This window comes from Phyllostomus hastatus, unplaced genomic scaffold (genome assembly GCF_019186645.2).
Source record: "Phyllostomus hastatus isolate PE091 unplaced genomic scaffold, TTU_PhHast_1.1 phas_contig_29, whole genome shotgun sequence".
Lineage (NCBI taxonomy): Eukaryota > Metazoa > Chordata > Mammalia > Chiroptera > Phyllostomidae > Phyllostomus > Phyllostomus hastatus.
The window spans coordinates 27,945,336-27,960,694 of record NW_025333835.1 but is presented as its reverse complement, the minus strand read 5'-3'; the positions used below and the strand labels follow the sequence as shown (position 1 = coordinate 27,960,694).

Here is a 15,359-nt window from a genome sequence, read left to right as displayed (position 1 = left end):
GTTTATTTTTAAATATTAACTTAAGTGTTTTGGTTATTGTTCTTAAAATATTATTTAAGTAATGGTGGTTATTTCTATTTACTTAGCAAGTGATATTTCTGTTATTTACTTAGCAAGTGATATAATAATCTTGAACTAAATTCTCTGTCCTGTGCAGAATGTCTAATACATGTATCTGAGAACATGATAGGTTAATTGATACCTAATGGTATACATTTCTCCTCTTATTAAAGTTTACCCATGTTCTTACATTTTTCATCTTTAATCTATTTTAGACATCAGTAGTGATACATTCTTGTACCACAAAAAACTGTAATAAAGAACTGTGTGGCAAATTTTTCTGCTAAGTTGGTAGTGAAAAAATATTTTAACACATAATTTAGCAATTTTTTTTGTTGTCATCAGGGTTATCTATTGTATAGAGATGTGAATAACCACAGCATGACAGCCATAAGAATAAGCCCAGAAACACTGGAACAAGATGGAACTGTAATGTTACCAGGTATGTTAGTGAACGCTTCTTTTGTTTTCTTCACAGTCGATTTTAAGAGAAATGCATGTTAGGCCAATTAGGCATATAAAGATTGGTTAGCAAGGAACAGTGCTTGCTTACAAATAGGTTGAAAAAATCTTGACCTACAAAACATTTTTTTAATCCTCACCTGAGGATATGTTTATTGATTTTAGAGAGAGAGACAGAGACAGAGAGATATCAACATGAGAGAGAAACATTGATTGGTTGCCCCTTGTACACACCCCAACTGAATGGAACTGGTAACCTACCTACATGCCCTGACTGGGAATGGAACCAGCCACCTTTTGATGTTTGGGTGATACTCTCACCAGCTAAGCCAGTTGGCAGAGCAATGTACAAAACATTTTATAGTCTATATAAAGTTAATGCATCTGAGGAAAAAATCACCAGGAATATAGTATACAGTGTTTTAATATTTGATTTTGCTCTGACTGGTATAGCTCAATGGGTTGGTTGTTGTCCTGCAAATTGAAAGGTGGTTGGTTCAATTCCTGGTGTGTACATGTGCCTGGCTTGTGGGTCAGGTTGGGGGCATACAAAAGGCAGCCGATTATTGTTTCTTTCTCACATTGATGTTGCTCTCCCTCTCTTCCTCCCTTCCCCTCTCTCTAAAAATAAATAAATAAAATCTAAAAAAATATTTGATTTTAAATTCGTGCCCATCTGCATCCATGTCCCCGACCCTTACTCCACCAAGGCGTTTCAGCTGCTGAATTAGTGGGGTGATGTGACTTCGTTGCTCTTAATAAAACCACAACTCTGACTCTCCTATAGCCTGGGATAAAGAACCTTCTTTACTTTATACTTAACAGCAGTGTGCTTTGGGTTTTCTTATATTTTAAAGGGTTTTCAGGGACAAAAAATTCAGAGCAGGCCAGGAATTTTTTAAAATTCCATTATTTATATTTTTAATAATATGCTGATAAGGTGCTTTGGGCCCCATCCATTTTGCTTTAATTTTGAGGTTTTACTCCTATATTTATCACTCAAATTTAAATTCTGAGGCAGTAGATCTTAAATTTGTGGAATACTAGACAAATGGATAATATATTCTCAATTGGGAGGTCTTTGAATATGCTTATACCATTAATACATTCTAAAGGAATTTATGTTAAAGTTTTGAATGCTTAATGTATCTATCAGTAATTTCATGGTAAACAGCAATATTACTTGTATATACTTGACCGTCTGAAAATGATAGAGAACCACATCTGAAGATCACATTGAGAAGGATAGTGGCTCCCATCCTGCTTGTTAATTTTTAATATATTTTTATAATTCAGTCAAACATACATATATCCAAATCAGTATAAATGACACTATATTAAGACAAATACCACATTTTATGTATATTTCACAAATAAAGCTACTTTGGAAAACATGATTTATTAAAGAAATCTTATAAATGACTGTTTTCAGATATGTGTACAGATTTTTTAATTTCAGTATTACAAGTTTGGGCCATGTCTCTGGTCTGAATAATATAAACAGTAATAATAAATATTTTAAAATAATAACATGTACCGTCTTGTATACATACAGTAAAAGGGATTATATAGAGTGGGGCAAAAGTAGTTTTACAGTTGTGAATATGCGAAACACAGAGTTTATTTGCTTATTAATTTTAGAAAGAGTGAGAGAGAGGGGGAGAATGAGAGACAGAGAGGAACATTGATTTGTTGTTCCACTTACTTATGCATTCATTGGTTGCTACTTGTGTGTGCCCTGATCAGATATCGAACCCACAACCTTGGTGTATTGGAATGATGCTCTAACCAACTGAGCCACACTGTATTTATTTTGTAGGTACCATATAAACAAAAAAATCAAATTAATTCTAACTTCACTTCCCATTTATAAACACTGTAATGTATTGGTGAATGCCCTTCCTTTGTTTTCCTATGTATATTTGTACATACTTATAAAAAAGTGATCTAATGCTGCATATTGCTTTTTAACCTATCCTTTTCACTCATTCTGAATATATTTTCAGGCATTAGTCATCCACATTATCATTTTAATGTTATAAAATATATTTTATTGATTAAGGTATTGGAATAGAAGTTTCTCCCAAGTTTTTGCAATATAAATTATACTATAACAACTATACCTATCTCTGTGTCTTTGTGCAAGTCATTTTAGGATAATATCTTGAAAGACAATTCTTTTTTTCAAAATCTTTATTTATTGATATTGGGGTGGGGGAGAGAGACATTAATTTGTTGTTCTACTTATTTATGCATTCATGGGTTGATTCTTGTATGTGCCCTGACCAGGGATCGAACTTGCAACTTTGGCATATCAGAACAATGCTTTAACCAACTGAGCTACCCAGCCAGGGCTGAAAGCAAATTCTTAACCTTTGCCCAACAGATGGATACTAATAGAAATTATTTACTTCTGAGAAATCCTCATCATTTAATAGGGATTGTGACTAAGAAGACCATTTTCAAATGGTCTGTATTCAACTGTTGTATTTATTTCACTATGATATAAAAATAACTTGTTACTGTCTTCAGCTCACATCCCTCTACATTATTTAATATATTAAATGTGACTTTTAACAAAGCAAGTGTGGCTTTCTGTGTTTTATAAATATGTACCGTATTCATGGTGGAGAATGAACCAAACTTTGGGACCATAGGTGTCTTTCGAACTGGCAGATGTTGCTTGATATTTTCCTGAAGATGCTGTCTTATAACATTATATAATGGATAACAAAAGGATAAAGAAAAAATCTTATTGAAACCACACAGCGGGAAGACTTGCCCTCAAGCCTGAAGAAGCCTTTTGTCATTTTCACATTTGACCTGGACTGCAGTTACTTCAATAGTACTTTTCTTCCCCCTGGCTAGGGGCAGCTCTGCCCTGAGGCTTTCCAGCCAAGAACAAGCAGAAATGAATTGTCAGCTTTATAGATAGAAGTGAATATACCATGTTTAAAATGGACATAAATCTGGTAATTCTTTGAGCTTCATGATCCAACTTGTCTTACAGTCTAGTTTATAACTAAGTTGTTTTCAACCTAGCATTGATGAAGTTGAAACATGCTTTTTTTTCTTGTTAATTGTCAATTTAGCCTTTATATGTTGGCATATCTTATATATTGTGTCCTTATGTCATTTATTTTCCATGTCTGGTGACAGGTTGCCTCAGATCATGAAGGTTTTTGCTACTCTTCTTGCGTCGCTTCACTCCTCATTTCTGCATTTATCTGAATTATAATGAGTTTTTCTTCTTTGCTTTTTAGTTTAAAATCTTACTGCTTAGAGCTTGAGAAGCATCTTTCTTGCGCCTCTTTGTATTCTGTACAGTGGACTAGGAACTCTTTCTTTCGATTTCTCCTCTCTTTGATTATCAAGTCTCTTGGGCTACCAGTGGGCCTTGTCTCCCAGTTTCTATTTCCAGTTTGTGATCACTGAATTCTCTATTTGGTAAGGGTCTGCCTGTGTTTTGCATATTTATAATAAGGGAGTATGCTAGTATGAAGCTCCTGGGCAAAGATATAGAGTAATCCATCTCATGTGGGTGGGCTCCATTACTGCATTCCAAAAACAGAATTTTATGTTTTGTTGATTCAGGTGCAAATATAAGTGAGATATTACTATTACTTTTTTTTTTGGTATTGTAATTAATGGAGAGATTCATCCTAGTTCTCTGCAGTTATTTTGGGAAGTGTGTGTGCTTTTTTACTTGCTTGCTGTATGTTTATTTTTCCAAAAGGGCACAGTTTATACTTAGAAGTTGATTTTGCTTTAGTTTCATGTTATTTAGCAGCAATCACTAACACATGTCCCAGTGGTCCTTCTGTAATACTGGTATCCCTTGTTAAAATTGCGCTTGCGTGTTATTTTGATCAAAATATATAAGTGCACTATTCATAGACACAGACATATTGACAAAACATGGCATTCCAGCCAAAATACATGAGCACTTTCAGAAAAAAAGAAATACATGAGCATAGATTTCTTTGTTCTATGAGAATATTTAAAAAGTATATAGTACACTAACCACTAAAAAATGCTAGGAATAAACATTAAACTTCTAAGTGGAAACTATAGAACCAGTTCTATTTTATAAAGCAAGGGATATCTGTAGTTGGACACCCTAGACTCAAATGCAGAAGCGTTAGGTCTGTCTGTATTTTTCTGTGACACTAATGATGTGACGTATGTCTGAGGAAGAGTGTTGCCTACATTTGCATGTGATTGTATTGAAATGATATAACCAGTGTTACAGTTTGTTCATTGTGGTGCATGTTTATGATCAGACTTTAATACTAATTCACTTTAAATTAGGTGGGCTCTGAGTTCCCTGATTAGGGAGGATTTAGAAATGTAAGCACAAAATGTAATAAATATTATTAGTTGAACTATTTAGTTTTTGCTGATTTGTAATTCTTTATTAAAAAAGCATAGTCTCCCTTTAAGTTTATCCTTATTGTGTGGAGATCTCTCATTCTGACTTCAACAGAGGAGTAAAGTCATTTTATGAGGTGCTTATTTTTATTGTAATAGAATTACTTTTTTCATTTTACACAGATTGCCACACTGAAGGTCAAAATATTTTATTCACTGATGGAGAATATATTAATCAGATAGCTGCTTCAAGAGATGTAAGTACTCTGAATCCCTTTCTTACAATTACTTGATTTTTTTTTTAGATGAAATGTAGAGCCTTAAAAGACCAATTCATGCAATATAATACTGTGGATATCTTATTTCTGTTAGGATGGCTTTGTTGTCAGAATATTTGCCACAAGTACTGAACCTGTGCTACAACAAGAACTACAACTTAAACTGGCCAGAAAATGCTTGCATGCCTGTGGTATCTCACTGTTTGATCTGGAAAAGGATTTGCATATTATAAGTAAGATGGTCAAATAAGCCTTTATCCCATATTTTAATTTTTAGTTTCTTTATTCTTTTGAAAACTAATACTGTGTTTCAGCCAGCAGTATAGCTTATATTTTAGCAGCTGTTTTGCTGTCTGTTACTTTAAAACACACTTATGAATTAATATGTATAAGTAACTAGGAAATATTGCCTTTAAACAGAGTATGATATATGAATGCCATTTTAAGGAAGTGACTAATAATTTTCCATTTTCATTTTGAATGGAGCAAAAGAAAATAAACTTATATTTGATAAGAATTAGATAGATAACACAGGTGGACATTGTTATTTTATGTGCTCTATCTGTATTCCATTATTTAATTTTGAAAACTTCTATTTTAAAACTACAGTCATATACACAGTTATCTCACTGAAACATTTAATTTTAGTTTAAGCAGATTTTCAGGATAGCCATAGAATGATCCCATAGATTGTGAAAATTGTAATTGGCCTAATAAACTGATTAATACTCTTTCATTTGGATGCAGATACACAGCCAGCCACAGGGTATTTCTTGGATTTGGTGGACTTACTCCTGCAGTGTCTGAGTAGTAGAGTCTACTGGTTTCCACAGGGTTATCAGTTTTGGTTTGCCATGCTGCTGCAGGTGTGAGAGTGCCATTTTTTAAGAGGATTCTCTGCAAGACCCATCTCTTTTGACTATCTCATTAAATTTAATAAATTTGACATTAGTGAAACTTTGCATATTTTATTTAATTTTGTAGTATTTTTATAATTCAATTCAACAGAAAAATACTGAATTTAAATTACAGTTTTTAAATTTAATAATCCCATGAGCTAATTAGTAATTTGTATAATTAGACAGAATCATAAACTGTGCTATATATAATCATATACTCAGTTGTCCAATTTGAAAATGTGCATAAAGGTCTATGTGTATATGTGCACACCTATATACTCAAATTCATGAAGTGTTCTGTAGTAAAAAAGCATGGAATAGAGGATCTAAAATATCATAATTTGGATATTGGCATGGCATTGTTCAAACTCAAATGATTGTGGGTCTGGACTAACTTCACCAAGCTTTATATTTGTTTATTTGTAAACCAGACACAGTAGTTATAAGGATTAAATAGGATAAGGTTCATGCATTCTATAATGTCTGGTACCTAATAAATGCTCACTTAAAAATGTGTTATCCATTCATTAATTCAAGGGATATTGATCACATGACTTCAAAAACTTTTTTAATGTTTAAAAAATTTATCTGGCACTAGTTTGTAACAAATCAAGAAGCTAATGGTAACTGTCTGTTCTTAGAATAGTGTACATATTGTTAATATTTTTTTAAAATTCAGACATGACATTTTGTCATACTTGTTTTTGAGTAAATTGAATTGACTTTTTTAATTACTCAAAATAGTGCAAGTTGTGCTTGAAATTATTCATATTAAAAATAATAGAATTTATTAATCTTGTTGTATTGTCAGGTACAGGATTTGATGAGGAGTCAGCAATTCTTGGCGCAGGACGGGAGTTTGCACTAATGAAAACAGCAAATGGAAAGGTAAATTACTCTTTCAGGATTAAAAATTAATATTACGTGCTTTAAGAGATAGTTGGTACAATCAGTTGATTAGTTTACATAGCTAACGTGTTTAAGCAACCATATTTAAATTTTGACTTAAATTCTTGTTTTTTATATGGTAAAATTTTATTCACATTGAAATATGAAAGAACGGACATATAAGAGTATAAAACTTTAGAAACTTTATAAAATGTTGCATTTTTATAAATATTTATTTTTATCGTGGAGCTTTTTGTATAATTTTCTGAGTTGGGGTGAATTCACATTTTGAGTATATTTTGATGAATAAGATATCCACTGTAAATTTCTGTAAATGAGCAGAAGTATACAGAGTACAAGTTGGAGGAAGTAGGAACTTGTGTAATTTGGTTATTGGTTGTGCAATGGTCAATCTCTAGAGATGGAAGCTTCTTTCTACTTAGTGAGTGTCAGGATAAAGTAGGGTAATTAAAGAGTTCTAAAAATAAAAATTTCTGGGCAAATGTAGTGTATTTGTATGCAGGGCTTTAGCAGTAGGGGAAATGAAAAGAATTATATGAATTTCCTGGTGTGAGTTTTGAGTATATTTGTTCAGCATGTTTTTTTACATCTATTTAGGATACTTATAAAGTATCTTTCAGAGTAAAAAATGAAAGATAAGTATTCTGAACAGATCTGAAAAAACTATTATGAACTTTGTCTTTTTGAAAAAATATGCCTATTTCTCTCCTCTGCTTACAGAAGTCGAATACCATTAAAAAAGAGTTATGTTCTTGTTATATCTGTTTTTTAATGAAATATGGAAGTTTTTTTTCACTCATGTAAAACCTGATGCACTACTCCAAAAGACACTATAATTACTTTTTTCTTTTCTGGTTTTCTTCTTCTTCTTTTTTAAAAACATGTATTTAAGATATATTACACAGGCAAGTACCAGAGTCTTGGAATCAAACAAGGTGGTCCTTCAGCAGGAAAGTGGGTTGAGCTACCAATTACAAAATCTCCAAAAATTGTTCACTTCTCTGTCGGACATGATGGCTCTCACGCCCTTTTAGTTGCAGAAGATGGAAGCATATTCTTTACAGGATCTGCTAGTAAAGGAGAAGATGGAGAGTCAAGTAAGTTAACTGATTAACTGGGCTTTTAGTAAAAATAGTGCAGAATTTAAGATAAGATACATCAATTTCAACAGCACTAACCTCACCAAGTTAACAGAGGACTTTTACAATGGGACATCTTCCGTTAATGGTGGTTGTGTACTGTTCATTAACAAACTGGGATTGCAGATTTCTTCTAGGGTTTATATTAATTTTTCTATATTTAGGCTTACTTGACTGTCTTTTTTTGTCAGCTGGCATAATTTTAAATATCATATTTATTTCAGTATATTATTTTCGGTAATCTCAAATTTTGGAAGTAATGTATGTTTCAGAAGGAAGTAAACCTTATGTAACCTTAGGTAGTAATGCACTGTTCTTGGTGTTATTTCTCTAAGATGAAAGCAATTCCTTAACAATGAAAAAATAAACAATTTTGTTTATCTCTTACTTTCTCTGTGTACTTTAATTTCCCTGAAGGTGTCATATTTCTGTTTTTGAAACTTTTCATTTACTTTGTACATTGTAGTATGGTGGGGTATTGTGTTATGAGAACCAGATTTGAAGTCGATATCTAATGTAAAAATCATATGTAAATAAAAGTTACCTGGAAGAAGTCTTAAAAATAGTCATGAAGTACATTACCCTGTTTAGGAAACTTCAGCACAGCCAGTTTATCCTTCAAGCATTTAGAGTACCAGATAACATAGTAGCTGTATATGTGTATGTGGATCATGTTATGTGAAAAAATGTAATGGTCTGTATTTTAAAGTCCCAGAATTAAACCCAGCACAGTACTATGTTTTTATTCTAAAAGGCATGCAAAACTGAGGTTGAATAAAGGAATAGAAGATTGATTTTTTCCACTATTGTGCACATTTCAGACATTTAGCTTTTAAAAGGAGAGGTTGCTTGAATTATCTACATTTATTTTTATTCACTGTCCTTCCATATGTATTTTTCCTTTCCTTATAGTCTCTCATTAACTATATGTAGCTACTTAATATATATGTTTTGAATGAATGGGGAACTGATTTTATTTTCCAGGTTCTACCATAAGAGTACATGTGAAATAGAGTTTGAGAAAAAAGGGAATTTTTTAAAATAGATGGTAATGACATGATTTTGATGATGCAAATAGCTAATCTAGAGATTAGATTCCCCAGAGGCTTGTTAGAAAATTGTGTCTCCCATTGGGCATTTCACTGTGCTACAGGGTCTCACAGGGGTAGCCTAAATATTAATTAACTGGACGAGACTTGCAGGTTGACTCATTTTGTATGACATGTTGGGAAGCCCAGGCTTTTGTGAGAATAAATACAATAAAGTGTATCATAAATGCAAATGACATGTTTTTTTCCTTGTGCTTTATATACAAACCATTATTTTTATTTGTGCATTAATGCCTTAATTTAATTTTTTTAGCTAAGAGCAGACGACAATCAAAACCATATAAACCTAAAAAGATAATTAAGATGGAAGGAAAGATTGTGGTGTATACAGCCTGCAATAATGGAAGTAGTTCTGTTATTTCTAAAGATGGAGAGCTGTACATGTTTGGAAAAGATGCCATTTACTCTGATAGTTCAAGTAAGTTAAACTTAAACACTCTTTCACCTTTAAGCAAAGAAAGTCCAATACTAGACATTACATATTGCAAAGATATGTCTAGAAAGTTAACATATGTGGGATGCTTTCTCTACATTTTTCATGTATATTTACAAATAGAACCGCTTTGTGATTTCCTTCCCGTGTTATTGCTGGAAACAGTCACTGGTTTTATCAGAATTGTGGTGTGTGGAAGTGCAGCTCCACTTCAGCTGTTACTTGCTCTGGAGAGCTTTTCCTGGGCTCAGTTAGATGCTCCCATGATGTATGTCTGGTAGTACTGTGGGGAAGTGATTTTCACGACGTAGCTGATTTATACTTGATGAATGATTTATCTCCCCTTCTAGGTATTTAGGGAGAGACTATCACTCACTTATTTACTGTTACATCCCCAGGGCCCAGCACAGTGTTGGGCACATAGAAGAGGCTCAAGTGATTGAATGACAGATAAACCAAAAGTTTAAGTAGTGACTATAAAGGGTAGAACTAGGCAAATAAAGAGTTTCATATTTATAAATTCTGATTTCAAAAATTTGTCATATTTGGTTGCAAGACAACTCACTTGGTGTTTATGTGAGATAAATATGTAAAGCCTACAGATTTCTTTGGTAAAAGGAAATCAGAATTAATGAAGTTTCTGGTTGGAAATTTAAGTGACTGTCTTATGTTAAGAAAATGACATATAGCCAGCATTCATAGTAATTATTAAATTGAACTGTGCTCAGGTGATATGTAAGTTGGCTTAATGTGGTGCTATATTTAGATTTCCAGTAGTCCGCAATGTCAAAAGTGAATCAAAATTTTGGGGAGGGTTCATATATAGTTTAAAAATAATGTTCAGTGTAACTATTGCTAGCTAAAAATCTCTTTGGTCAGGGCTAATTGAAACTTGATATTTTATTTTTATTGAGAACTGACAATATGTTAGGAAATTGGTGGACCAGATAGACATGATCCCTTTCTTTTTGAGGATCTGAGAGGAAAATGGCCAATACGGAACTTTAAGAGACCTCTGGTCAAAACAGAGGTGTAGGTAAATACGCCTTGCCTCCTTGTACAACTAGGGCAAGATTTATAACTAGACTATAAAACAGGTATCACCCAGAATTATCAGAAAATTGAGCTGTATGGAAGTCTAACCACCAAAGATTTAAAGAAACGACTTTCATCTTGATGGGTAGGAGACATGCAGAGAGGCACAAAGATGTGGAGTGTTGTGAAGAGGCACAGAGATGTGGAACAGAGGGTCCCACATCCACGTATGGTGGATAAAAATCAAGAGGGATACCTTGGGAGCGAGCGATCCCAGCCCCAGACCAGACCACCTAGCCAGGGTCCCAGCAACAGACAGATAAGTCCCCATTACTTCTGGCTGTAAAAAACTAGTGTGGGTTGGGGTGGTGGAAGAAACTGCAAGATTCTCAGGACATTCCTCTTAAAGGGCCCGCAACAGACTTAGGACTTAGGCAGACTCATCTGGGATTCAGCATCAGGACAACAGCTAGAAGGGTACCACTGGCACATGGGAAGAAACTGAAGTAACTAGCAACAGGGTAAGTGCCAGGAGACAGCTTCTTCATGGACAAAACTCCAGAGACCAGACAGCAGCATTGTCCCCTCTCTGAGCCCTCCTCCACACAGAGCCACAGTGACATGGTTTTCCCTGCCCCTGCTATTCCCTAAGGCTCCACCCCATACACTGTAGGTATGCTTTTCTACAATAGGACACACTACTAAAGGAATCAAAGCAGCTCTACTCAGTACATAGAAACAAACACAGGGAGGCTACCAAGATGAGATGAAGAAATATGGCCCAAATGAAATAACAGAACAAAACTCCAGAAAAAAAATAAATGAAATGGAGATAAGCAGCCTATTGGATACAGAGTTCAAAACAGTGGTTATCAGAATGCTCAAGGAACTTACTGGGTACTTCAACAGCATAAAAGAGAGCTGGGCAGAAATGAAGGTTATGTTAAGTGAAATAAAGAAAAATATACAGGGAATCAGCAGTGGAGTGGTTGAAGCCAAGAATTAAATCAACAATTTGGAACATAAGGACGAAAAAAGCATTCAATCAGAACAGCCAGAAGAAAAAAGAATTTTAAAAAGTGAGGATAATGTAAACAGCTTGTGGGACATCCTCAAGCATACCAACGTCTGAATCATAGGGATGCTAGAAGGAAAAGAAGAGCAAGAAATTGAACTTAAATAATGAAAGAAAACTTACGTAATTTGGTGAAGGAAGTAGACATGCAAGTCCAGGAAGCACAGAGTCCCAAATAAGATGGATGCAAAGAGGGCCACTCCAAGACACATCATAATTAAAATGCCAAAGGTTAGAGATAAAGGGAGAATCTTAAAAGCAGCAGGAGAAAAGTAGTTACCTACAGGGGAATTCCCATAAAACTGCCGATTTCCGAAAAGAAACTTTGCAGGCTAGAAGGGACTGGCAAGAAGTATTCAAAGTGATGAAAAGCAAGGAGCTACAACCTAATTTACTCTATCCAGCAAAGCTATTGTTTAAAATTGAAGGGCAGATAAAGTGCTTCCCAGACAGGGTAACACGAAAGCAGTTCATCATCACCAAGCCCTTATATGAAATGTTAAAGGGAATTATATAAGAAGATCAAAACCATGAACATTAAAATGGTGATAAATGTACAACTATCAACAATTTAATCTAAAAAACAAACTAAGCAAACAGGCAGAACAGGAACAGAATCATAGATATGAAGATCATTTGGTGGGTTATCAGTTGGGAGGGTAAGGATGAGAATAGAGGAAAAGGTGCAGGGATTAAGAACTACAAATTAGTAGGTACAGAATAGACTGGGGATGTTAAGAACAGTATAGGAAATGGAGATGTCAAAGAACTTATATACACGACTCATGGACATGAACAAGGGGGGGGGGATTGCTGGAGGGTATGGGGGCAAAAGGGGGAAATTAGGGCAACTGTAATAGCGTAATCACTAAAATAGATTTAAAAAGAACTTCAAAATATTAGGGAAGTGTGCCTTAATGGTTATGGATATTGACTCAGATCCTGGCACTACCCCTTTTTAGTTGGCTAGCTATGGTAATTTAAATTACTTAACTTTTTAGCTTGCTTTTATTTATTTCTTTTTCCACCTGCAAAAGGGGGCTAATGATAGTACCTAGTTGTTACAAGATTACAGGAGGTAATTTTTATGAAATGCTTAGCACAGAGTTGGGCACATGTAAGGGCTTAAGACATGTCAGCTAGTACTGTTAATAATAAATACTATTGCTATATATACTTATCTTTTCCAATACTAAGTACTAAAAATGGGAGTTTTTTGAGGTGAACTTAGCAAAAAGACCTAAAGTAGTATAGGTGAAGGGGAGATCACCTTAAAGAAGTTATATCTGAATAGTTTTCCCAAAGTATGATAAAAGAGTTATATTATTGGTAATTTAAATAAAATAAATACATTGACTTTAAAAATGTTTTTATTTTGGTATAGGGAATATTCAACAATCTTCAATTTTAGTGTTATTCCTCCTTGATGAGGTTAAGCTATGCTTGTCACATTAAAATTGATGCAAAAAATTCAGAGTATGTGGGTAGCACTTGGATATGGCAGGAGTGATGAAAGTAATGTGTGAATAAGTGAAATTTAAGTCTTGCTATGCAAGACTTGGATTGTGGGAGAAAGCATTGTAGGTTTAAAAAGAATTGAAAAATACTACTTTGGAAAATCTCACAGGTTTCTACAAAAACAGTTATTTCATTATACTCTGATGATTGTTTTCCTTGGTCTTACTGAAGCAGGTTAAAGCAGGTGAGGTACATGATTGATATGTTCCTTTGTGCCTGGGCAAGGAAAGTTTGATAACTAATAACTTGTCTGAGAATTGTTGAGAGGTATTGCCATTTAGAGCAAGCATTCAGGAGATGCAAGCTTGAGCTAAGGCCAGAGTAAATATTTGTCCCAGTCTGGATGATAATATTTAAAAACTTCGAAGTTTCATTACAAAATTGCAAAATTAATTTACTGATAACCTGCCAGGCTTTTGGCCACTTTGGTGGCTATTTTATCCTAGAAATGAAAAGTTCTCCATTGAGGGTGGTCCTTTTTACATTACTGAGGATTCACTAGGCTCAGAAAGGGTTTTTTGTTTTTTCTTACCAAATTCCTATCTTTCCTGTAGGTTTGGTAACAGATTTGAAGGGCCATTTCGTAATTCAGGTAGCTATGGGCAAAGCTCACACTTGTGTTTTAATGAAGAATGGAGAAGTTTGGACATTTGGTGTAAATAATAAAGGACAGTGTGGAAGAGACACGGGTGCCATGAACCAAGGTGGGAAAGGTAGGTGTTGACTATGTTAATATTAAATTGTGTGTTGCCTTTTCATTACCTTTTCAGAACAAGATGATAAGGAATCTTACTCTTTTCAAAACAAGCAGCTCTTTGGTTTCATGTGTATACATTAGGAAAATCACTGAATTTCTTATTTATTTGACAGTATGTCACTGGAATAATCAAATACACTTTAGACTAATTTCTGAGCAAATGAGTTTGTTTACTTCCATGTTTTTCTTAATCTTTATAAAAAATATATTGATTTATTATCTTTGGTGATTAAATTATTCTAGAAAATTATTTTCAAACTTTTCATTATTAACTTTTTATACCACATTTTCAGCTTTAACCATTTTTAACAGCAGTCTGGAAAATACTTTCCTGTTTAACAGCATGCACTACCTGTAATTCAATCAGTTCTTGACAACCAAGAATGATCCTTAAGAATACTGATCGTTTATCAAGTACAAAATTGTAGATGCCCCTTATTCACCGTATCCTTTGCCCAAATACTCAGTATGTTGAAGGAAAGAGAGGGGTTTATCCATGCTTGCTGTGGTTTGTTTTTATAGCACTTTGGGGCTACTTCATTCTTGCTCTCAATTTTTACTTTATCAGTGCTTTCCTATACCTTTCATGCCAATTTCTTATCTTCTGTTTTTAATTTTGTGTGGATTTGAGAATAGGAAATAGATATATTATTAGAACTATACATTGAATTGTTTGAAGTACAAATGAGTTTCAGGATTAATATTTGTATAAATTGACAAACACAAGTTTCGCTCTTTGGGGGTCTACTTGATGGCAGACTCATCTGGATATTAAAAGCCCACTTTCTTTTTCTTTAGCTTCTTTATATTTGTATGTATTTAAAAATACTTTATTTTTTTTATTTTAATTGTTCCAGTACAGTTTTCTGTCTTTTATTCCCATCCCAGTCCACTCTAAAAATACTTTAGTTTTAAAACAGAATACCTATTAGAGGTATATTGATTTTTTAAGAATTAAAAAAAAAGAACAGAAGGAAGAAAAGATTGGATACTCTAAAATGGAAATATTTTTCATCTGCTAAACTAGTGAACCACAGTTTTGGGTAATGCCTATCAGGCAAAGAGGAGAGAACTGTTTTAGTTTTCTATATGTAATATAAATATATGCTCAAATTATGTTTTATATGAATTCTGAGCTCAACAAAATTATTTATTATTCTGAAACTTTTGTGAAAGTTGAGCATACATTCACACTTATGTTCTGGATTCTTAATGTGAAGTTTGCAGTAACCAAAATAAAGTTGTTAAGAGATTTTGTTTATTTACTAGAAATTATACCCATTCTGTAAGTATTAGATTAAAAAGCATGCTACT

General features: G+C 33.6%; 1 protein-coding gene across 1 annotated transcript in view; it reads left to right on the top strand.

The window, feature by feature from the left end:
- The window catches only part of MYCBP2 (MYC binding protein 2), a 267,325-nt gene that overhangs the window by 56,192 nt on the left and 195,774 nt on the right, over positions 1 to 15,359 (top strand). The window contains 7 exon segments of the mRNA XM_045839168.1: positions 406 to 502; positions 5,077 to 5,150; positions 5,266 to 5,404; positions 6,882 to 6,958; positions 7,872 to 8,076; positions 9,481 to 9,645; positions 13,843 to 14,001. Of these exon segments, the coding sequence (XP_045695124.1) occupies positions 406 to 502; positions 5,077 to 5,150; positions 5,266 to 5,404; positions 6,882 to 6,958; positions 7,872 to 8,076; positions 9,481 to 9,645; positions 13,843 to 14,001 (916 nt within the window).